Source organism: Pongo abelii, chromosome 1 (assembly GCF_028885655.2).
Source record: "Pongo abelii isolate AG06213 chromosome 1, NHGRI_mPonAbe1-v2.0_pri, whole genome shotgun sequence".
In the NCBI taxonomy this organism is placed as follows: Eukaryota; Metazoa; Chordata; class Mammalia; order Primates; family Hominidae; genus Pongo; species Pongo abelii.
This window is the reverse complement of record NC_071985.2, coordinates 179,258,631-179,281,346: the sequence shown is the minus strand read 5'-3', so window position 1 is coordinate 179,281,346 and position 22,716 is coordinate 179,258,631. Positions and strand designations below refer to the sequence as shown.

The 22,716-nt window shown below is 42.9% G+C and overlaps 2 protein-coding genes across 10 annotated transcripts in view; one reads left to right on the top strand and one right to left on the bottom strand.

The window, feature by feature from the left end:
* The window catches only part of IFT25 (intraflagellar transport 25), a 30,140-nt gene extending 29,806 nt beyond the window's left edge, over nucleotides 1–334 (bottom strand). For 2 of the 4 annotated variants that reach the window (XM_063712288.1, XM_002810798.5), the window contains exon 1: nucleotides 258–334. The gene's annotated coding sequence lies outside the window, so the exon portion shown is untranslated. The remainder of the gene's footprint in view (nucleotides 1–257) is intronic. The other 2 variants (XM_054534616.2, XM_054534622.1) reach the window with 1 other exon arrangement.
* On the top strand, nucleotides 72–21,832 carry LRRC42 (leucine rich repeat containing 42). Of its 6 annotated transcripts, none has more exons than XM_002810797.5 (9): nucleotides 96–570; nucleotides 1,813–1,846; nucleotides 6,002–6,488; nucleotides 11,829–11,960; nucleotides 14,038–14,156; nucleotides 15,716–15,804; nucleotides 15,978–16,091; nucleotides 19,945–20,029; nucleotides 21,329–21,832. In XM_002810797.5, the coding sequence occupies exons 3-9, from the start codon at nucleotides 6,016–6,018 to the stop codon at nucleotides 21,601–21,603; spliced, it is 1,287 nt and encodes a 428-aa protein (XP_002810843.1). In that variant the 5' UTR covers nucleotides 96–570; nucleotides 1,813–1,846; nucleotides 6,002–6,015; the 3' UTR covers nucleotides 21,604–21,832. The 6 variants fall into 6 exon arrangements, with proteins under 6 accessions (XP_002810842.1, XP_002810843.1, XP_054390530.1 ...); XM_054534545.2 differs by lacking the exon at nucleotides 96–570 and adding an exon at nucleotides 635–709; XM_002810796.5 differs by lacking the exon at nucleotides 1,813–1,846 and having other exon boundaries at nucleotides 72–570.
* Nucleotides 21,833–22,716: the final 884 nt, after the last annotated feature.

The window sequence follows — 22,716 nt, the reverse complement described above, 5'->3', positions numbered from 1 at the left end:
CCCCCTCGCAGCGGCCTCGGCCCCTCCTACCCCTAGCTCTTAGCGCCACGCCTCCCACAGGCCCCGCCCACAATCGGCCCCGCCCTCTCCGGCTTCCATCACTTCGCGGGCCAAGATGCGTAACCACTTCCGTGCGCCTTTCCCCAGGCCAGTCCCGGGGCGCACGCTGCCTACGCTCCTCCAGCTCAGCTCTATCTCCGGGGTCCGCAGGACCCAGGGCATCCACCCTCCCGCGAGCACGCACGCGCAGGGCCTACCTCTGCGAGTTCCAAACCCTCGGCCCTCGGGTCGCCTGCCCTGGGCCCGGCCCCGCCTCCAGGTCCGGCCCCGCCTTCGTGCCGGGGCCCGCGCACGCGCGCCTCCCCGGCCCAGCCTTGCCCCCGCCCCCGCCGGTCCCGCGGTCCCACCGCGCCTGGTTGCCCCCAGCCCCCTCCCTCCTCCCACCTTCACTGTGTCCCACCCTCCCTAGCTTTGTGCCCGGGGTGCTGAGCCCTTCCCCGTCAGCCGCGCCGCGGGAGGAGGGAGCCGCCACCGAGGAGCTGCCGCTCGCTGCCCCGGGCAGGGGCACAGGTAGGTGGCGGCCGCGGGCCGGGCCGCTCGCGGGGCCCCGGGTTGCGTGTGGGAGCGGGGGCGGGGTGTTAGGGAGGGGCGGGGTGGGGGAGGGGAAGCCCGAGAGGGACGGCGAGGCGCGGGTTGAGGGGAGGATGAGGTATACTGGTGGGGGCGATGGGTTTAAGGGTGGCAAAGGGGTGCGGGGGCAGGCTATGGGGACGTGTGAGAATTGGGGTTCGGGTCCTGGGTGGGACAGGGAGCAGGATTAGCCTGGGTGGACTCGGGGAGAGGCATGCGTGGGGAGAGAGCGGGAAGAAGGAAGGGGGAAAGGGAATGGGATTTTAGGGGTTCAAGGAGGAAAGGAGCTAGGATAGGAATAGAGAGGGTGGGGTCTTGGGGGCAGGGAAGAAAAGTTGGGGGTGTGGAATGCCAAGTTGGGGATAGTGAGGCTTGAAGGAAGAGGGTCTTGAAGATTGAGAACAGAAGGCAAGGAAAGGGTTGGAGAGATTGGGGTCCTAGGAGAGGGAAGCCCCTAGAGTGGGAAGAAGGGAAGAATAGATGGTGAAGGAGAGAAGGAGTGGGGGTGGAGGAGTGTGGGGAAGGAAGGGGAGGCAGGTGGAGGTTGGGAGATCGGAGGTTGGAAGGTTGGGTCTGTGGGACAGCAAGCCATCTTTCAGCAGGGGCACGGAAGGGCTGGAAGAGTCTGAAGGTTGAGGGGGGCAGGGGAGCTGGGGTGGGCGAAGGGAGTGGGGTTAGGATTTTTGGTGTGAGAAGCGCTAGAGTTGGTAAGAGTGTCATGTTGTGGGAGACACTGGCATGTTCTTGGGGGGAAGTAGGGAGCCTGAAAGGGTATGGGTGAGAAGGCAGGTAGGAAAGTGCATATTATAGGAAAAAAGTAGTGAGGAAAGTTGAAAATTGAAGAATGGGGACACACAGAATAATGAAGGTGGATTGTTGGTTATTGGTGGTTTAGAACTACCCATAGTTTAGTTTCTGTTTAGGTTTTTATGTTAGAAAATTTCCCAAGAATACTGCATTTTCAGATAAACCAAAAGTGTCTGCAGCCTTGGGATGAAGGCCATGGGTTGGCAGATGTTCTCCTGGTATATGGATGTAGCTCATTTTGGGCCTGGCTGAGGGAAGAAGGGAGGCCTCGTTGTAACTGTCCTGGCTGTGCTCCCACTAGCTCTTTCCCCAGATATGCACTGTTTTTTGTTTTTGTTTTTGTTTTTTAATCTTATCCCCACCCCCTCCCCCCAGGCTTCATCCAGTGAATACTAGAGGGATCGAACAGGTGGGTGAGATTAACTTTTCAAATTTTTTTTTTATCCTTAAGGCTGATGTCATATTTTTAGTCTTGAGAAACAGCATCATGCCAAGGAAAGAGCTTGAGCTTTGGAGTAATGCGGCCCTGAGATTGAATTCTGGCTCTGCCACTTATTAGCTCTGTTCTAGAGTAAATTATTTTATTTCCGTGGGTCTCTTTGTCTATTAAAAGGCAATACTGACCTCATAGAATCATTAAAGATTACATGAGATCACTTTATATAGTACCTAACACAGTGCTTGGCAACTGGTAGCTGTTTAATAAATGGTAGCCATCATCCACTATCATTAAACATCACAGTTACTGCTACAACTTACTATTCTTAGGGGATTTTTATCTTATTTTATCTACTGAAGTTAGGCATTTTCTTCTTCTTCTCTTCAAATTAGCTGTAGATTCAGCTCACAATTTTACCCTGCGGGCTCCCTGACAACCCCAATCCACCTGACTGGCATAGTCATGCTTTTTGCTTGGGAAACTGGATTCAAGGTCTAAAAAACTGTCATGTGTAGTATCAATAATTTTATCTGGCCTTTTTCAAGAAAGCTGTATAGAACTGAGTTTTTAGTGTAATACAGCTGTGTTTCATTCATTTGATGAAATGGTACACTTCGTGGTAACTTTGGCTCGCTTGTGGTGACCAAATGCTAGAACATACATGATTGTAATATTTTTCTATGCTGTCATATGGGTTACAAAGCTGCCTTTCTGTAGCAGGCTGGGAGACTATCAAAATGTCGCTGTTACTCTTGATCCAATATATAATACAGCTACTGCGATCTACATTGGGCATTGTTGTTGTTGTAGTGACTAAGTATTTTAATTTTTCAATTTGGATGGAGTTTTCACCATGGTTTAGAACAGGCCCTGTCTCCTGACCAGGTCCATTTGTAATACAATAGTGAGGGGCAAATGAACCCAAGTAGCAAAGTTTTGTGTAGAATTCTCTTGCCTTTCTGGTCCTTAGCCTTGAAGGGTTCAAATGTTAATTTAATGCTTAGATCATGTTACATACCTCATAGACTGAGGAAGATCCTTTTTGGGAGAATGCAGGATGTGCTGATTTACTAGTAGAAATTAAAGGACACCAGGATTCCCGAACCAAAGTCAATTCCTCCAGTGGCTTCTGGACAAATGATGTGGGTTTACTCTCCAGGAAAAAATCGTATTTATTTTTTCCTCCTTTAGAAAGAGAAGTGGTATTTGGTGGGTAATCTAAAGAAAAACAAACAAAAAAACAACCAGAACTGTGCCCTTTTTTTGAAAATGATCCCTGGAAGCCAAAGCGGCCGGGATTTTGAGGAGCCCAGGGTCCTTACTCTAGTCCCAAGCTGCTTGTGCCCTCTGCTGGATGGAATCAGACTTCTAGTTTTCATCTGAAGTGGTCACCCACCCACCCATCCATCCATCCATTTGTCCATTTTACAACAGTGTTTGTGGAAGGCACTGTTAGGGGTGAGGGCTGGGGGCAATACAGATGGGCAGACCCTGTTTCATTGCTCAGGGAATTCACAGTGTATTCATCCACTATAATAGGGTACCTTCCATAGAATTTGTCTTTCTGTTGTTAAAATCACGTCAGTCCTTTTTAGGGCCATATCTAGCGTCTGCTTTCTGATCTACAGGTGGAGTAGAGCTCTGAATGTTAAATGGCAGGGATAAAGACCAAAGGACATCTGCCGTACTTCCTCAGTCAAAATTAAGGTCTGCAAGGTTGGAGGGTACAGATGCTCACCCCTACTGGAAGAAGAGCTCAGAATAAATGAGGTGTCTCCTTAGCAGCAGGGGCTGTAAATGCTGGCAAGAGAAAAGTATGGGTTATAAGAGCTGGCACTGTGACAGGATTTTTTTCCCCTGTTTTTTAGTTTAGTTGTCTCCCACGCCTTGTAGTACCAGCAGCAATATATTCCCATCGTCTGCTTTGCCTCTGCCACCTGCAGAAGGGTCTGGCAAGTGGGGGAGGAGCCTGCAGCTGTTGCCTGGAAAAGGAGCTGGCTCCTAGCAACAGTATCAGCAGGCTCTGCAACTGAGAGCACCAAGTTTGTCCTTTGAGGTCTTACCTTAACTTCCTTTCATACAGTTCAGCAAATATCTTTTGAGGGCTTACTTAGTACTAGGCACTATGTCAGGCCTTGGAAAGATAGATGAATCAAGTAAGTACCTTGCCTTCAAAAAGCTCACCACTCTGGGTACATTCACAAGTGAACAGACATAGTACATGGTCCTAAGTGCTATGTAGGAGAGACTGGGTGCTCTGGGAAAACCAGACAGGCACGTACTGATGCAGGGGTTAGGGAAGGTTTCCCAGAAGAGGGACGATGTTAATGATGAGTAGGAATTAGCTAGGTCAGGTAGGCAGAGAAGGATGTTCCAGCCAAAGGGAACAGAACGGGCAATGGCCAGTGGGACATGAGAGCATGGCCAGTTTACCTGGGTAGTATGACAGGGCCAAAGAGTAGGACATAAAGAGATGAGCAGGAAAGGGTGAGGCTCTAGGGCTAGGCAGAGTACTCTTCTCTCATGTGCTTTTATACACGTAATTATCCTTGAGAGAAACATGGATAGTACTGATTCCCACACACAGGATCATTGTTTCATCTCCAGAGACTCAGCATTTTTGATCATGGACTTAATTGTGTGCTGACACTTGTAAGTGGCTTCAGGGCCACATTGTGGCCCCACATTGATGCAGAAGAAGCTGAGTTGGTTCACTCTAAAACTCAGTCAGATTCTTTTAGGGATATTATCAGGCATGTATGATATTCTACCTCTCTTCTCTCTTTAAATTGTAGAAATGATCCTCAAATACCTTCATTTTATGTAACATAGCAATTTTTCATGTATTTTGAAATCTCATAGTTACTCAGGAGGAAAACAAGTATTCCAGTTAGTTCTTGGGCACATAATACTACCCACATGACTGCAGAAATGCCCAACTGTTTGGCTTTTTTATGTTAAAACTGCCCTAATAGAACTTTAATAGATGTGAAGTTTCCAAAGGCTAGAATAGCTTTTATGTAGCTCTTGTAATGGAGGTGTTATTTGTAGATAAAAAAAATCCTGTTGCTTTTGGTCTTTGTAAAGTTTAGCAAACGACTAAATGTTGGTTCCACCCTATCTGCTCGGGGACTGTAAGATGCCAGGACACTGTGTTATAGAGTCTGCATGAATTCAACGTGGTTCCTTTTCTCAAGGAGCTCAAAGCAGCAGACGGCAGACTCAGAAACAAATAAATAGAACAGTGAACCAAGTGCAACCAAGAAGTGTGTGGAATGTGTCAAGCTAGCAAAGGAGTTATTTATTTCTAGTCTTTTTTCTGTATCTAAACATGTTTTTTAAAAATTTATAATTTTAATGGTTTTATCACATTCCATGGTAGGTATAAGTCATAACGTATTTATTAACATCCCAATTGTTGGACATTTAGGTCATTTTCCAATTGTTTTGCTAATACAAACTTGCTGCCATTAATTTACACATAAATGAATCTTTGCTGACATCTGTGACAACTTCCTTAGCGTGAATTTTGAAGATGAGATTTTGACCTGGGTTTTTGTTTGTTTTTGTTTTTGTTTTTTGAGACGGAGTCTCGCTCTTGTCACCCAGGCTGGAGTGCAATGAAACGATCTTGGCTCACTGTAACCTCTGTCTCCCAGGTTCAAGTGATTCTCTTGCCTCAGCCTTCCGAGTAGCTGGAACTACAGGCACGCACCACCACGCTCGGCTAATTTTTGTATTTTTAGTAGAGACGGGGTTTCACCATGTTGGCCAGGCTGGTCTCAAACTCCTGACCTCAGGTGATCCACCCGCCTCGGCCTCCCAAAGTGCTGAGATTACAGGCATGAGCTACTGCGTCCGGCCTTAACCTGGGTTTTGAAAGAAGTGTAGGAGATGGCCAGATAAACAAGAAAAAGGGGAGAGTAGGAAGGGGCATTCCAGGTAGAGGCAATAGAGGCAACCTCGAATGCCAAAGTTCCCAGGGAACTGGTGAGTTTTGCTTTTCCTAAACCAGCCACCAGGCCTGCCTGGTAGGCTCATAAAGCCCTGGGCACAGCAAGATGAAGTTACATGTTACAAATGGCATTTTAATTGGATTTGCTTCCCTGTGCCTTGCTTTTACAGTCGCAACCAAGGCAATGTCTTACTACCTCAGCTCAGAAAACCACCTGGACCCAGGGCCCATCTACATGCGAGAAAATGGGCAGCTGCACATGGTCAATCTGGCTCTGGATGGTGTCAGGAGTAGCCTGCAGAAGCCAAGGCCTTTCAGACTCTTCCCCAAAGGCTTTTCCGTGGAGCTTTGCATGAACAGGGAAGACGACACTGCACAGAAAGAGAAGACTGATCATTTCATCTTCACATACACCCGGGAGGGGAATCTTCGGTACTCCGCCAAATCCCTCTTCAGCCTTGTCCTGGGTTTCATCTCCGACAATGTGGATCACATTGATTCCCTTATTGGCTTTCCTGAGCAGATTGCCGAAAAGCTGTTCTCTGCTGCTGAAGCCAGACAGAAATTCACTGAGCCAGGTGCAGGGCTGAGGGCTTTACAGAAATTCACTGAGGCCTATGGAAGTTTGGTGCTTTGCTCCCTGTGTTTGCGAAACAGGTGGGTGTTCTGATTAGGTCATTCTGTATTTTATTGGGTGTGTTAATTCTGTCAAGCTCTGGGGCTTAGTGGGCTCAGGGGCTTCCCTCATCAAATAGCACTTCAGTTTAGAACTTCCAAATACAAAGTGAAAGACCATATTGAAAAAATCACTCTTCCTTCTCCTCATCTCTTAGATGACACTTAACTTTATTCTGAAATCATTTTACAAGGATTAGTTGTCACAGCTCCTCCATTAAGTAGAAAATATTATTCTAACAGCTTTCAAAGAGAAAATAGAAAAGACAAAATGTGACCTGCCAAATATCTCTTGATATGCTCTTGCAGATGGGGAGATTAGTACCCAGAGTTTTTGGGCCTGTTTTTGGTTTTCAGACCACTAGATACTGACCATTAGATAAAAAGTGACCTTAAAAGATTGGGTGATTAAAATTTCAAATATCTTAAAGTTTGGCAATTCTCAAATAAAGTCCCAACACTAAGGTCTGTTGTCTTAACAAAGCAGATATTTTCTCTTGTGACTGCCTTTGTTCATATGCTTTATTTAAAATTTTTACTCTACCGTCATGTAAAAACACTTTCAAAACATCTAATTTTTAAAAAAACTTGCAAAAACAATAAAAATATACATGGCAAACAATTTAAACACAAACACAAAGTGGCATAAAATGAAACATAAGCCTTCTTCCTATCTCATCTCCAGTTTCCTCTCTCCAGAGACCAAATACTGTTACCAGTTTTTAAAATACCATTCCACAGATATTCTACACACATACATGCTTATGTAGTTCCCATCTTTGTTATACAGATGGCAGCATGCTGCATACACTCTTATGGACCTTGCTTTCTTCACATAATTTGAAAATCATTTATCATCCATACTTGTAGATTTTTTTTTGTTTTTTTGAGACAGAGTCTTGCTCTGTCGCCAGGGGCTGGAGTGGCAGTGGCACGATCTCAGCTCTCACTGCAACCTCCAACTGCCTCGTTCAAGTGATTCGCCTGCCTCAGCCTCCCGAGTAGCTGGGATTACAGGCATGTGCCACCCATGTTGGCCAGGATGGTGTCGATCTCCTGACCTCGTGATCCGCCCGCCTCGGCCTCCTAAAGTGCTGGGATTACAGGTGTGAGCCACCGTGCCTGGCCTACTTGTAGGTTTTTAAAATAGCTTTATTGTATACCACTGTATGAACTATTCTGTGATTAGACATGAAAGGCAGCTTACTTTTTTTTTTTTTTTTTTTTTTGAGACGGAATTTTCCTCATTTCCCAGGCTGGAGTGCAATGGCGCGATCTCGGCTCACTGCAACCTCCACCTCCCAGGTTCAAGCAATTCTCCTGACTCAGCCTCCTAAGTAGCTGGGATTACAGGTGCCCACCACCATGCCCAGCTAATTTTGTGTCTTTTTAGTAGATGCGGGGTTTCACCACGTTGGCCAGGCTTATCTCGAACTCCTGACCTCAGGTGATCCACCCACCTCAGCCTCCCAAAGTGCTGGGATTACAGGCGTGAGCCCCCATGCCCAGCTGGCAGCTTACTATTAAGACGCACAATCCGTATGAGCATTATAACAAGGGCTGAACAAAAAATGTATATAAGAGAAAACCGTATCAGAAAACAGAAGGTAAGCTCGTGTGCTTAATAAAGGAGAAATGATCTTTATTTAATCAGCTCATAGAATTAATGGTTTCACCACAGGCCAAATACTGTATTTTAAAAAGAAAAGACGTAAACACATGCAGAAAAGAACAGAATCTTGGCTCGTAAACTGAGCAGGCACCTTGAAAGCTCTGTCTCTGGGCTATGGTCTCAGTCGTGGCTGGGCTTGGGGCTGCTGCCAGTGGAAAGGAAAAAAATTACCTTGCCTAAGTGAAAAAGTCAAGCAATATTTCATTGTAGCTTATGCATTTAAAATACATTTTACCCTTCATTTTTTCTTCCAAGTTATTTATGTTCATTGTAGAAAAGTTAGAACAATGGCAAAATAGAATTATGATGTATATCTTGTTTTAAAATTATTTTATGAAAGCAATACTATTTGGGGAATGCATAAAATTGTAGTATTAAAAAATTCATAATCCCACCATGATGATCATTTTCAAATATATTATTTTTATACATTTGGGAATATATACTTTGTACAACTTGTATTCTGTTTTTTCCCCCACCTACCCTTATAGCTTAATATTTCCCATGCTGTTGAAAATGCTGTTTATCCATTTGCGATGTCTGGATACTGTTGTAGTGGCAGATTGGTCAGATTGGGATGAGAATAGCACTTTTCATTCACATGTGATGAGGACATAAATTAGTGTAGCATTTCTGGAAGCAGTTTGGCAATATGTATCAAGAACCTTGAAAACATCCATACTATTTGTTTGACCCATTAATTCTACTTACTAAGAATCTATTCTAATCCCTAATGTAATAATCAAAGATGGGAACAGATATTTTTACATAAGAGTGTTCATTGTAGTACTGTTTGTACGAGTGAAAATCTAAAAACTAAATGTTCAACAGTAGGGAGTTGGTTAAGCAAATTATAGTATATTTATATGATGGAATATTATGTAACTATTAAGATAATATTTTAAGAAATAGATTTTTTAAATGTATGTATTGCACAGATAGAAGGAAAAAAGAAACCTACCAAAAAGTAGTCTAGATGGTGGGATTGGAATTGATTTTATATTCTTTGTACTTTCCTATATTTTCTTAATTTTTTTCCAATGAAAGTGATACATTATCAGAAAATGTAAGAAACATTTACATTTATATAATAATCAGAAAATATAGGAAGCTTTTTTTTTTCTTTTTGAGACAAGGTTTCACTCTGTTGCTCAGGCTTGAGTGCAGTGGCGTGATATTGGCTCACTGCAGCCTCCGCCTCCCAGGTTCAGGTGAGTCTCCCACCTCAGCCTCCCTAGTAGCCAGGACTACAGGTGCCCGCCACCGTGCCCAGCTAATTTTTGTATTTTTTGGTGGAGATAGGGTTTCACCATGTTGACCAGGCTGGTTTCGAACTCCTGACCTCAAGTGATCCACCCACCTCAGCCTTCCAAAGTGCTGGGATTACAAGCGTGAGCAACCATGCCCAGCCAGAAAATATAGGAAACAATTTTAACATAATCTTTTAGCCCATATTTTATTGCAGCAATTCCAGACTTGACTGTCTCATTCAAATGTAAGACTTTCAATTGTGATCAAAAACCTCTCTTCTCCTTTTGAATCCTTAAAGGAAAATAGAGGGCAGGAAACTTGAGGTTGCATTTGCAATCCAGGGCTGTAGCTGCAGTCCAAGAGGTTTTGTCAGCACAAAGGGGTTCAGGTCAAAAGTAATGAGCTTGAAAAAATAAATGAAAATAAAATAACTGGGTAGGTGCAGGCACTTGCTATCTTGGGGTTAAGTGACAAAGCTACCTGCCAGAAGCAAGTGTCTTTGCAACTGAATTCCAACCTTACGAAAACTCTCTTCTCCCTTGTGTTGAAACCCCAGTGATTTTTATCCCACTGGTGGTCACAGGGAGGCAAGTATGTTTTCCTTAAAATATCACCTTTTGTTATTGACATAATAGCTACTGTTTCATGAGGTCCTGCAAGATGCCATGAAATTTTAAAATATTGTTTCTCTTTTTCTTAATAATCCTGAAAATAAGTAATCATTGGCCCCATTTTGTAGCTGGAGAAATTGAGGCTCAGAAAGGTTAAGTAACTGTCTCACAATCACACAAGTTAATTGGGCTGTTAGAATCCAAACTCAGGTGTGGTCTGTGCTCTTTCTATTGCTTTTCCACTGTACTGTTCTGAACCCTTTAAGGGAAAATTTGGAAGACTGGTTGCAAGCAAGAACCTAGAGCTTTGATTATGTCCTAGATTAGCATCTAGTAATGTCTGTGGCCTAACATGTTTGTTCTTCAACCTTGAGTTTTGTAATGTTTCTTAATCACATTACACAGTGTTATGTCCTTTGCAGAGAACCCTTGTTTCAGAATTACTAAAAATCTTTTGGTTAATTGATCAAAGGATATGTGTTTTCCTTTCTCTGATTGCCAGTAATCCCCTAAATCCCCATTAACACACTTCGACTCTGTGATTGGAAGGTGGAAAACAGCAGCTTTATTTACAGTGCAATTAAAATACATCTGAGTAAATAAGGCTCTTTTGTATACCCAGCTGAGCTCGGTCTCCAGGCAGCTTAGGTTCCACCCTTTAAAGGGGTATCAGTGCCTCAGACCATCTGTACCTAGCAGTCAGGCCAGTGATTAGTTTGAGTACATCTTTTTTTGGTTGGAAGTAGGAAGAAAAGAGATTAACTCCCCTCTTGCCCTCTGATTATTCCATCCTGTTTTTGGCAGTTGTGATCCTGCTGATGGAAGAGAGGTATGAACTCTTTTAGGTGTAACCCCACTGATCCTAACACACCGTCTTGCTGTGGAAACTTCTAGACATTCAAGAGGAAGGTGGATGAGAGAGGCCTGCTCTTGCCACAAGTCAGTTTCCCTGTCCTCTTAGGTTCCTCTCCTCTCCATTTCCTGTCACACCTAATCCCTTTCATTTTTTCTCACTGACCTCATCTGAGATAGATGAACCACTAGAAAGCAGGGCGGAGGCCCCAGCCTGGGCTGTGGAATGCTGTTTTGATCTCCTTTCCCTCTCCAGAGTCTTCCCTGATGCTTCCTGATAACAACTTGGCAAGGTGCTGCAATGTAATTAAGTTGCTTGTGCTCAGGGTTTATCTTAATATCCATCTAGACTGGAGTGAGTCCTTGGAGCAGTCTTGCTGTACATACTTTTGGAGTAAAGTTAGGGTAGCAGAGGCACAGGGGAGTGTTCAGGAAAGATAAAATGTGATATGCCAAATATCTCTTGGTATGTTCTTGGAGATGTGCAGATTGGAAACGAGAGTTCTTGACCTTGCTCCAGTTTTCAAATCACTGGGTGTTGAGCATTAGATTAAAAGCAACTTTAAAATAATTAGTAATTAAAAATTTGAGCATCCTAAAGTTTGGAAATTCTCAGGTAAGGTCTCAACACCAATGCCAAGGTCTGTCTGATAACAAAGCAGATGTCTTCACTTGTGACTTTCCTTTGCCAATATACATTTATTTATTTATTTATTTATTCAAAATTTTTATTCTACCATCACATAAAAAGATGTTCAAGGCATTTACTAATTAAAAAATTCAGGTTTTGCCCTGATAGTAATTAGTGAAGTCTGCTTATTCCATGGTACTGTGTCCTGATGGGATGGTGGGATATTGACTATGATACAAATCCACAAATGGTAATGCTTTAAGAGTAGTGAGGGGAAGCTATTGATTGCTCTCCATGCTCCATAGGTATCTGGTGATTTCAGAAAAACTTGAGGAGATTAAGTCTTTCCGGGAGCTGACCTGCCTGGATCTTTCGTGTTGCAAGCTTGGAGATGAGCATGAACTTCTAGAACATCTCACCAATGAAGCCCTGTCTAGGTACTGACCTGTCACCACTTGCAGATGAATTGTTTCAGTATTGTTTTAAAGGCTGATCCAACAGGATTATCTTCAGGAGTGCTGATTACTTCCCATTCTTATGTTGATTTGCTTTTTTTTTTCTAAAACATTTTCAATCTTCATTTACTTGGTATAAGCAATATAGATTAGACAACCCTTAGAAAGTCAGTCAGTTGACTCAAGTCAGTTAGTTGACTCTTTTTTTCTAAGTAACTTTTATTTTAATATGTAATACTTGAAGCTACCTGGGTTGAAAAATGGTTTTGCCCTTTATGTATTTATTTTTATTCTTTTTTTTTGGAGACAGAGTTTCGTTTTTGTTGCCCAGGCTGGAGTGCAGTGGCACGATCTCAGCTCACCGCAACTTCCACCTCCCGGGTTAAAGCAATTCTCCTGCCTCAGCCTCCCAAGTAGCTGGGATTACAGGCATGCACCACCACGCCCAGCTGATTTTGTATTTTTAGTAGAGATGGGATTTCTCCATGTTGGTCAGGCTGGTCTCGAACTCCTGACCTCGGGTGATCCACCCGCCTCAGCCTCCCAAAGTGCTGGGATTACAGGCGTGAGCCACCGCACCCGGCCCTATTTATTTATTTCTTTAAACGGAGTCTTGCTCTTGTTGTCCAGGCTGGAGTGCAGTGGCGTGATCTTGGTTCACTGCAACCTCCACCTCCCGGGTTCAAGCTATTCTCCTGCCTCAGCCTCCTGATGGCTGGGATTATAGGTGCCCCCCGCCCCCCCACCACCCAGCTAATTTTTGTACTTTTAGTAGAGACGGGAGTTTTGCCATGTTGGCCAGTCTGATCTTGAACTTCTGACCTCAGGTGATCCGCCCACCTCGGGTTTTGCCCTTTATTTATCCTGTCCTAGTTTATTCTAGCAAGGGATGAGACATTATACCATAGTCAACAATCATTATCGTTTGTTACTTTATCAGTGAGCTACAATTATAAAGAAAATGAACTATTAAAGACAGCCAAATAAATTCTTTTCAGGAACCATGATTTAAAGAAATGGCCCAGTTCATACCATTCACAAATAGTCTGACTGATCTCAGGTTATTCTGGCCAGCAAAGAGGAGGACAGATGGATCCCTCTGTGGTTTTATAAACACCCAGAAGAACAACAGCATTACAAACCTAGGTCTAACCTGCTACCTGAGGCCTGCTTCTGACAGTGACACCTACCTACTGCCCCACAAAAAGATACTGACTGTTGTGTGAGGCTAGCCAGCACCAAGGCTCAGATTTCTTATGTAAAAACGGAGCATATTAATATACCAATTCCAGCTTAGCATCAGATGGATTGGGTTATGGGTATACCTTATTAACCCAATCTGAAAATCTAGATCGACAAAGCTGGTTAAATTTAGAGGATTGTTTGCTTTGCAAAAAGAATTCTCATAGCAGTTCTTTAGCAGACTTTCCTGACATATTTAGAATGTTTTTGATTTTCACATGATTTGTCAGAAAAGCAGCTTTTGTTTTAAAGTATATTTATCCCCTAAGTGGAAGTCCATTTACCTCATTCAACAATATACATTTAGTGCCCTCTGCCCTCTGAAATTAGTACTGCATGACACTAAATTAACCCTCACTTGGTAACTGAAGTGGCACCAAAAAAATTTTTTTTTTTTTGTGAGGCAGGGTCATGTTCTGTCACATACGCTGGAGTACAGTGGTGCGATCATAGCTCACTGCAGCTTTGAAATCCTTGGTTGAAGCCATCTTCCTGCCTCAGCCTCCCAAGTAGCTGGGATTACAGGCACACAGCACCTTGGCTAGCCAATTTTTTAAAATTTCTTGTAGGGACGGGGTCTCTCACTCCTGGGCCCAAGTGATCCTCCAGCCTCAGTCTTCCAAAGTGCTGACATTACAGGCGTGAGCCACCATGCCCAGCCCAAAAGAGCTTAACTCTGTTAAATGCATTGGGTATGAAATAGCAAGCGATAAAGGATATGTTATATTTTTAAATGAGAATTTTGAAAGCATGTTTTTATACCTAGATTGTCTCAAACTCTCTTTGAGTAATTTATGTATGTACTTTGTTTCCCTAGTGTAACTCAGCTCCACCTGAAGGATAATTGTTTATCGGATGCTGGGGTGCGGAAGATGACAGCACCAGTTCGAGTGATGAAAAGAGGCCTTGAGAATCTAACGTTATTAGACTTATCATGTAAGTTTTCTTCGAAATTATAGATTATTTTAATGTTGGAAGAATGGCCTTAGAGATCATCTAGTTCTTCCCCTTCATTTTAGAGGTGAGAAAGGAAAGGTGACTTTCCTGGGTGCCATAGAAACTTGGTGGCAGAACAGGACTGAGGCCAGAGACTCTTGACTCCTGGCCAAATGACTTTTCCAGCACATACCGCCTCTTTAGGGTAGGAAAAACCCTTACACATTCATCCATGCCACTCGCTGTGTGCAAACAGAGACACTTTTCATCATATTCATTGCATACTTAAAGGACATTTGACTCATCTTTATTTTCCTTCAGTCTTTGATCCTTGGTATCTGTCAGCTAGGTCCTTTTTTATCAGTGTTTGCCTGATGAAAAGCTGGATGAATGGATAACTTACTCAGATTAACCAGATATTGACTCCAATGGTAAGAAGTTGACAGAGATCATTTACAATTTAACTGAGCATCCATTGACTCTATAGCAGGACAGTATAGTGCCAAAAGAATAGAAAGAGCAGGGGTTTGAGGTCCGAGGACCCTTCTTGCTCTACCACTTTTACTACCAGTTATATACCTTCGGACCAGTTATTTAACCACTTTGAGCATTGGTTTTGGCCTTTGTAAAATGAGTATAATAATGAATGTCCTGGCTGGGTGCGGTGGCTCACGCCTGTAATCCCAGCACTTTGGGAGGCCAAGGTGGGCAGATCATGAGATCAGGAGATCGAGACCATCCTGGCTAACACAGTGAAACCCTGCCTCTACTAAAAAGATACAAAAAATCAGCTGGGTGTGGTGGCGGGTGCCTGTAGTCCCAGCTACTAGGGAGGCTGAGGCAGGAGAATGGCGTGAACCCGGGAGGCGGAGCTTGCAAGTGAGCCGAGATCGCACCACTCACTCCAGCCTGGGTGACAGAGCGAGACTCTGTCTCAAAAAAAAAAAAATAATAATGAATGTCCTGCCTGCCTCCCAGAGAAGTGTATTCATTCAACAAATATGTTTTGAGCATCTACAATGTGCCAGGCACTGTGCTTATGGCCTTGAGGACTCAATGCTAAGTGTAGTACTCTCTGACGTGAGAAAGTAATATATAAGAAAGGATTCTGAAAATAATGCAAGTTGGTAAGAGTGGTGATAGTATCTGTGTCTAAGTTCCCTTGAATATCTTTTTAAAATAAATAAATGCTTTTACTTTGGAGGTGAAATGGCCATGAATAAAGTATGATGAACTATTTTAATACATGTTTATATATGTTTTCATATGGTTCCAAATTAAACCCTTTGGGATAACTACCTGGTTCATTTATTTTTCTGCTCACCCCCAACTCCTAGAAAGTAAGAGCTATAAAGGATCTTTAGGGATCATTGAGTGTGGCTTTTTTATATTACAAGTAGTAAAGACCAGACCTCTGTATTTAATTTACTTTGAAAAGTTTGCCAACTCAAATATTTTATAGTTTATCATTGCCTGGACGTTTTTCTGAGCTTATTTTTGGTTGTCATTTTAACAACATTTATATTGTAACAGAATGCTACATTGTTTTTGACATCTAGGTAACCCTGAGATCACAGATGCAGGCATTGGATACCTCTTTTCTTTTAGGAAACTAAACTGCTTAGATATCTCTGGGACAGGGCTCAAGGTAAGACTTTTGGTTCCTTCTCTCATTTTTCTAGACTCAACAATTTGATATTTTGCCTGTGTTAATTGGTATTTAGAAAGGGCTGGTATTTATGATGGTCTTTATTTACTACTGAAAACAAGTAAGAATTAACCAAATGTATTTGCATTTCTGATCTGTGTCTGCCTCACTAGGACATCAAAACCGTCAAGCACAAGCTCCAGACCCACATAGGCCTTGTTCATTCCAAAGTGCCTTTGAAGGAATTTGATCATAGTAACTGCAAGACAGAGGGCTGGGCTGACCAGGTACTCCAGATTTTTCTTCCTTGCAGTTGATGCAGCTTTTCAACTTAATTCCAAGTGTCTTATCCAACATATTGAATAAACAGTAATCCACTTGGTAGTCCTTGGCTAAATTGTCATCTTCATGTCAAATTGGAGACACTGATGGGCTATAACTGGCCCATGTACTTAAAGAATTGGCGCCAGACCTTATATCTCCTGCTCTGGTCACTAGGTTGTGCCTTATCTTTACTGGACCTAGGAGAAAATGTCATCTTACAAATGTCTCAGAAAATAAGTGAATTCTGGCTTGCTATACAAAAAAGCAGTCTGACCCAACTTCAGAAGGACAGATTCTCTTAGTAGTGTGTATATACAGGAGAGAGAATAAACTCTGGTGTCATGCAAATAAGGATTCAAATATGATTCTTCTCTTTTGGGAAAGTTTCTTACCTCCCACAGCCTTAGTGAGGAGGTGTCTTTCTTGTCCTTCTCTCACTGAGTCTTAACAGTGAGAGAACTTTACTTTGACTTCCTTTTGTCTTGATGGTCTCTCTTCACTTGGTAAAGTACAGACTTAAATGAGATTCAGAGTCTTCTATGTAAGTTGGAAGTGTGACAGTAACCAAGTAGGACAGCACAAGTAGATGCCACCTTCCCTGTGGCTGGGGCCTTTCTCCCTTAGACGCTTTTAACCAGTGTTTCTTGGTGGAGGCCTAGAGGACCCACCAAACTGTCCTGGATCCCCTCTTAGCTCCAAGCCATAATGCATGATTGTAGAACTATCCACCTGCTGGATTGTAGCATCACCTCTCCACAGGTAAGCAGGGAGACTGGTGTGAGTTGTGTTTCAGAAGCACACTGAGCTTGGTCATGCATGATGAAATAATTACCGTGGTGCATTGCCAGACAAAGTTTCTAGTGCTGTATGAGACCTAGATGCATCCAGTGGACTTGGGACAGGTGTGGGATGGTCTTACAAAGGCTTGCTGCAGTTTGGTAGCAGGTGACATGGTGGAAAGAGCATAGGCTGTGGAGTCAGAAAGACCTGGGCACGGAATCCTGGCTCAGCAACCCCATAGCTGTACATCCTAAAGCAACTTTCAGTCTCTGTGTCTTCATCCAAAAAATGCAGAAACCAGGACTTCTCTTGAGCAGGGCTCAGGAAGGATCAAGTAAAACACCTAGCAGCCTGGCCTGAGAGTAAGTTGACTGGACCAGTGCAGCTTCCTGCCCTCCGCCCTCAGCTGGGCCCCTAGGGCTTGGCAGCAGTGCTTTGCCTATGTCTTGGGGATCTGTTTTTGAAACTGTTTCAGGCTGACTCCGCTCACCTGCCCTCATTCTCATCTCACAGGGGTCCACTTACTTCCCTATTTCTGTCTCAGAATTTCTTCATTTTTTCAACCGTATTCCACTTCCTTTCTGTCCGAGAGAACAAGTATGCTCCTTTATTCCAGTCACAAGCCCTTTTTTTTCTTTTTTAAAAAATTCTGTTCCCTAAGATCTCCAACTTCCCTTGTGATGTTTACTAATAATTATTTTCCCCTCTTGCCCCCCGCCCACCACAGCTTCATTGTCCCCCTTTGTTGGCTATCTGCTTTCTGTGGATAAACACAAGGTGTCCCTATTCTAGCTTGGTCCTCATTCCTCAGTGCAGCTGTGCATTGTTTCCTGTCCAGTCTTTCCCACCCCCTCCTTGCTTACTCAGTTCTTACTCCCTTGCGATTTAGTTCTGGCCTCCCCTGCTTTCCTGACAGTGTCCTCTTGAAGGTGATATTCTTCACCTTCCTTGGCTTTCCCGCAGCATTCGATAGAAACATGCATGACTTACGATTTTTCTCTGGGCCTCTCTCCTGGCTCTCCCCCAACTTTCTCACTCCTCTGGCTGTGACTGATTCCTCTTTCTTCCTCTCCTCTTCTCCCACATCCCCACACTCACCAGGTGCTCTTTCACTGTACTCAGAGCTTCAGCTGTCCTTGCGAGGATGATTCTGCATTCCTCTCTCAGACACTAGACCCGTTCCCAAGTATCCTTTGTAAATCTCCACCTGCCACCTCAAATTTAGCTTGTCCCGAACCAAACTTATTTTCTCCTTCCCCATCCCCGACCAGCTCTTATTGACATTCTTATTTCTGTTTAGTGGAAGGAAGCACCATTTTCCCTATTGCCCACTGAGTCAACATGTTCGATTAATCCATCCTGGTGTTCCCTGAAATCCGTTCCCATTTTTATAACCAGGAAATTATAGAAAAGATGGCAACTAATATTTATTAAGTGCCTTTTGTGTGCCAGACACTGTGCTAAACTCTTTATGTGTATTATCTCATTTAATCCTTAAAACAGCCCTATGGAGTGTGTACTATCATTGATCCTTACAGATGAAGAAATTGAGACTAAGAAATCACTTGCCATGGGTCCCCTGGCAAGTAAGTGGTGGAGCCAACTCTGGAACTGGTTTTTTGTTTGTTTTTAAATAGAGATGGGGTTTCACCATGTTGCCCAGGCTGGTCTCGAGCTCCTGGGCACAAGGGATCCTACCGCCTCAGCCTCCCAAAGTACAAAGATTACAGATGTGTGCCTGGCCTGGAACTGTATTCTTTTTTTTTTTTTGAGACAGAGTCTCGCTCTGTCGCCCAGTCTGGGGTGCAGTGGTGTGATCTTGGCTCACTGCAACCTCCACCTCCCGGGTTCAAGTGATTCTCATGCCTCACCCTCCCGAGTAGCTGGGACCACCATGCCTGACTAATTTTTGTATTTTTTAGTAGAGGCAGGGTTTGACCATGTTGGCCAGCCTGGTCTCGAACTCCTGTGATCCTCCTGCCTCGGCCTCTCAAAGTGCTGGGATTACAGGCATGAGCTACTGAGCCTGGCCTGGAACTGTATTCTTAAACTCTGTGTTGTGCTGCCTATGTCCTGAAAATGTTTTTCTTGACCTTTTTTATGGTCATTTCATTGCATTCCATAATAAACAAATATTAAATTTAAAGTTCTTGTTATTCATGGTATATTGAAATGATCATTTGCTTTTCTTTATGTATAGTTTATATTCAGGCATATTTCTTTTCTTTTTTGAGACAGAATCTCTCTCTCTCACCTAGGCTGGAGTGCAGTGGCACTATCTCAGCTCACTGCAAGCTCCGCCTCCCGGGTTCATGCCATTCTCCTGCCTCAGCCTCCCGAGTAGCTGGGACTACAGGCGCCTGCCACCATGCCCAGCTAATTTTTTTGTGTGTGTTTTTAGTAGAGACGGAGTTTCACTGTGTTAGCCAGGATGGTCTCGATCTCCTGACCTCGTGACCCGCCCGCCTCGGCCTCCCAAAATGCTGGGATTATAGGCGTGAGCCACCGTGCCCGGCCACATATTTCTAAAAGAATTGGTAGCAGCTTATAATAAAAATATATTTTTAACAGTTTAAAAAGTAAAAACTGATCATGATATGAGAATATGGAAACATGGGCATTCTACATACAAAAGTTTGAGTTATAGTTGGCATATTTTAAGGCACGAGAGTAAGTTTAGGAATGTGTGAAAAGTGTTATGACTACAGTTTTAAGTTTTAGTATTTAGTTTAAGGATATGTAATTTATTTCCAGCTTGGAATAAAGATGAAAATAGACAGGGAAATCAGCTTTATAGATTTCCCTTAGTCATGCAGATACATATATCCAACGTGTTTGCATTCTGACTCAACTCCTGCATTAGAACAGAAAATGCAGACTTGACTTGGTTCTTGTTCTTATTATCACCAGTCATCTGAAGTAAAATTTACCAGAGGGGTTTGTGTTTATGGAGAGGGAAAAAAGGGGAACAAGAAAAGCTTGAGATTAAAATCTCGATATTTTGTTTGGATTCAAATCTTTCCAAATATGTTTCAGATTGTTCTGCAGTGGGAGCGTGTGACTGCGGAAGCTGTGAAGCCACGGGAAACCTCAGAGCCTAGAGCGGCAGCTCAGCGCTTCTGTGAGAAATTCCCTTTCCTTTGAAGTTTTTTGCCCTTTATTTGCATCCTTAAAGCAGTTCGCTTGTTTTCCCTCCTTGGAAAAATTAATTATGATAGTATTGGCTTATTTATGATCACCAAGACTTGCATTCCCTTAGCATAGCTTACAGTATAAGTTCACACTTAGTTTTGAGCACCAGCACCAGGAAGACAGCTTTTTAAAATTACTTACTTAACGTACCATCTTGTTCCAAAAAAGATTTGTGGTGGTACAAAAACTATATAGAATACAGAAGATGAAAAAGGAATTGAGTGTAGCCAGAGGGTGGAAGCAGCCCAGGTGTCCATCAACAGATAAATGGATAAACAAAATGTGAAATATACATACAATGTATTTCAGGCTTTAAAAGTAAGGAAACTTTGACACAACATGGATGAGCCTGCAAGATGTTATGCTAAGCAAAATAAGCTAGTCACAAAAGGACAAATATTGTGTGATTGTTCTTGTATAAGGTACCTACAATAGTTAGATTCGTAGAGCAAGCAGAATGGTGGTTGTGACTAGGGAGGCGGGGGTGGCACGGGCAGGAATAGGGAGTTATTGTTTAATAGGTACAGAGTTTCATTTGTACAAGATAAAAAGAGTTCTGGAGATGGATGGTGATGATTGCACAACAGTGTGAATGTCCTTAATACCACTGAACTGTACACTTAAAAATGGCTAAAATAGTAAACTTTATGTTATGTATATTTTATCATGATTTTAAAAGAAAAGGAATTAAATGATGAAATCAAAGTGAAGGAAATATAAAGGTACCAAATAAGAATCCAGGGCATACCAAAAAAATGTAAAATAGGTTGTATCATTTGCTATTTGGCTCTTAGAAGACAGAGTCAAATCCAGATTTCGAATAATGAAGGCTAACATTTTTGGGGCCTTTAGTGTGTGTCAAGCATTGTGCTAATCACTTTATGTACATTATTTCATGTATCTTCATATCACCCTTATGAAATAGGTTTTGTATCCCTATAGAGGTGATTAAACAGAATCTCAGACAAGTCACTTGCCCACGGTCACTTCTAGGAAGAGGCAGATCTAGGATTTAAATCCAAATCTGGCAGACTGTAGTATGAGTCTATGCCTTCAACCTGTGCCTGCGTGCACACCACAGTGACCTCACAGGGCGCTCAAGGCAAAATGCAGTCAATGCAGATATCACCGTTTGGGCCTTTGTCATATCCCTGGGGTTATCCTAGACTGATAAGGGAATTAGCATATGCCAGTGTAGTGAACTCATCACCCCTCCCTTCTGTCACAGATGGGAAGCGGTCTGGAGCAGAAGCCCCACTGAAGTGTCCCCTGGCAGACACCCACATGAACTGTTCCGAGAAACTCCAGTTCTATAAAGAGAAAGCCCCAGATTGCCATGGGCCAGTGTTGAAACACGAAGCTATCTCAAGCCAGGAGTCAAAGAAGAGCAAGAAGAGACCTTTTGAGGAGTCAGAGACAGAACAGAATAACTCTTCACAACCTTCAAAGCAGAAATATGTATGTCTTGCTGTGGAAGACTGGGACTTGTTAAATTCCTATTGATTAGTAGATACAAATTGACCTTTCTCTGGCCCCCAGCTCTAGTGTTTGAGTAAAGGAGACTGAGGATGATTTACTTTTTGTTTGAATTTACCTATGGCGTTAGCATAGTAAGCAGATATTTCTACTTTTGTGGTAGGGGAGGGGAATGCTATGGAAGTATGTAATAATTTCTAATGTATATTTTCAATACATAGTAATTTTTTCAAATAAACATTTTTGCTGTCCTTAAGTTCTGCTTGTGGATTATAGACTGGAGCCACAGGAAATAACATGTTGGTTTGGGATGGAAGGCCAGGTGAACTAACAAGGCAGCTTAGCATACCTCAGAGATACTGCAAGTTTGGTTCCAGACCACTGCAGTAAAGCAAACACTGCAATAAAGTGAGTCACCAGACTTTTTCATTTCCTAGTGCATATAAAAGTTATGTTTACACTATATAGCAGTCTGTTAGATGTGCAATAGCATTATCTCCAAAAAGAAAAAACATGTACATGCCCTCATTTTAAAATACTTTATTGCTAAAAAAAAATGCTAACAGTTATCTGAGCCTTTAGCAAGTTACATTCATTTTGTTGGTGGTTGGGGGGTCTTGCCTTTGTTGGTGGATGGATGCTAACTAATCAGGGTGGTGGTTGCTGAAGATTGGAGTGGCTATGGAAATTTCTTAAAATAAGACAATGAAGTTTGCCACATTGATTGACTCTTCCTTTCATAAAAGATTTTGCTAGAGCACACGATGTGGTTTGATAGCATTTTACCTGCAATAGAACCTCTTTCAAAATTGGAGTCAGTCCCCTCAAACTCTGCTGCTGCTTTATCAACTAAGTCTATGTAATATTCTCAGTCCTTTGTTATTTCAACAATGGTCACATCTTTACCAGGAGTAGATTCCATTTCAAGAAACTACTTTCTTTGCTCATCCATAAGAAGTAAGTCCTCATCCTTTCAAGTTTTATCATGAGATTGCAGCAGTTCAGTCCTGTCTTCAGGCTCCACTTCTAGCTTTCTTGCTATTTCTACCACATCTGCAGTTTCTTCCTCCACTGAAGTTTTGAACCCCTCAAAATCATCCATGAGGGTTGGATTCAACTTCTTCCAAACCCTTGTTAACG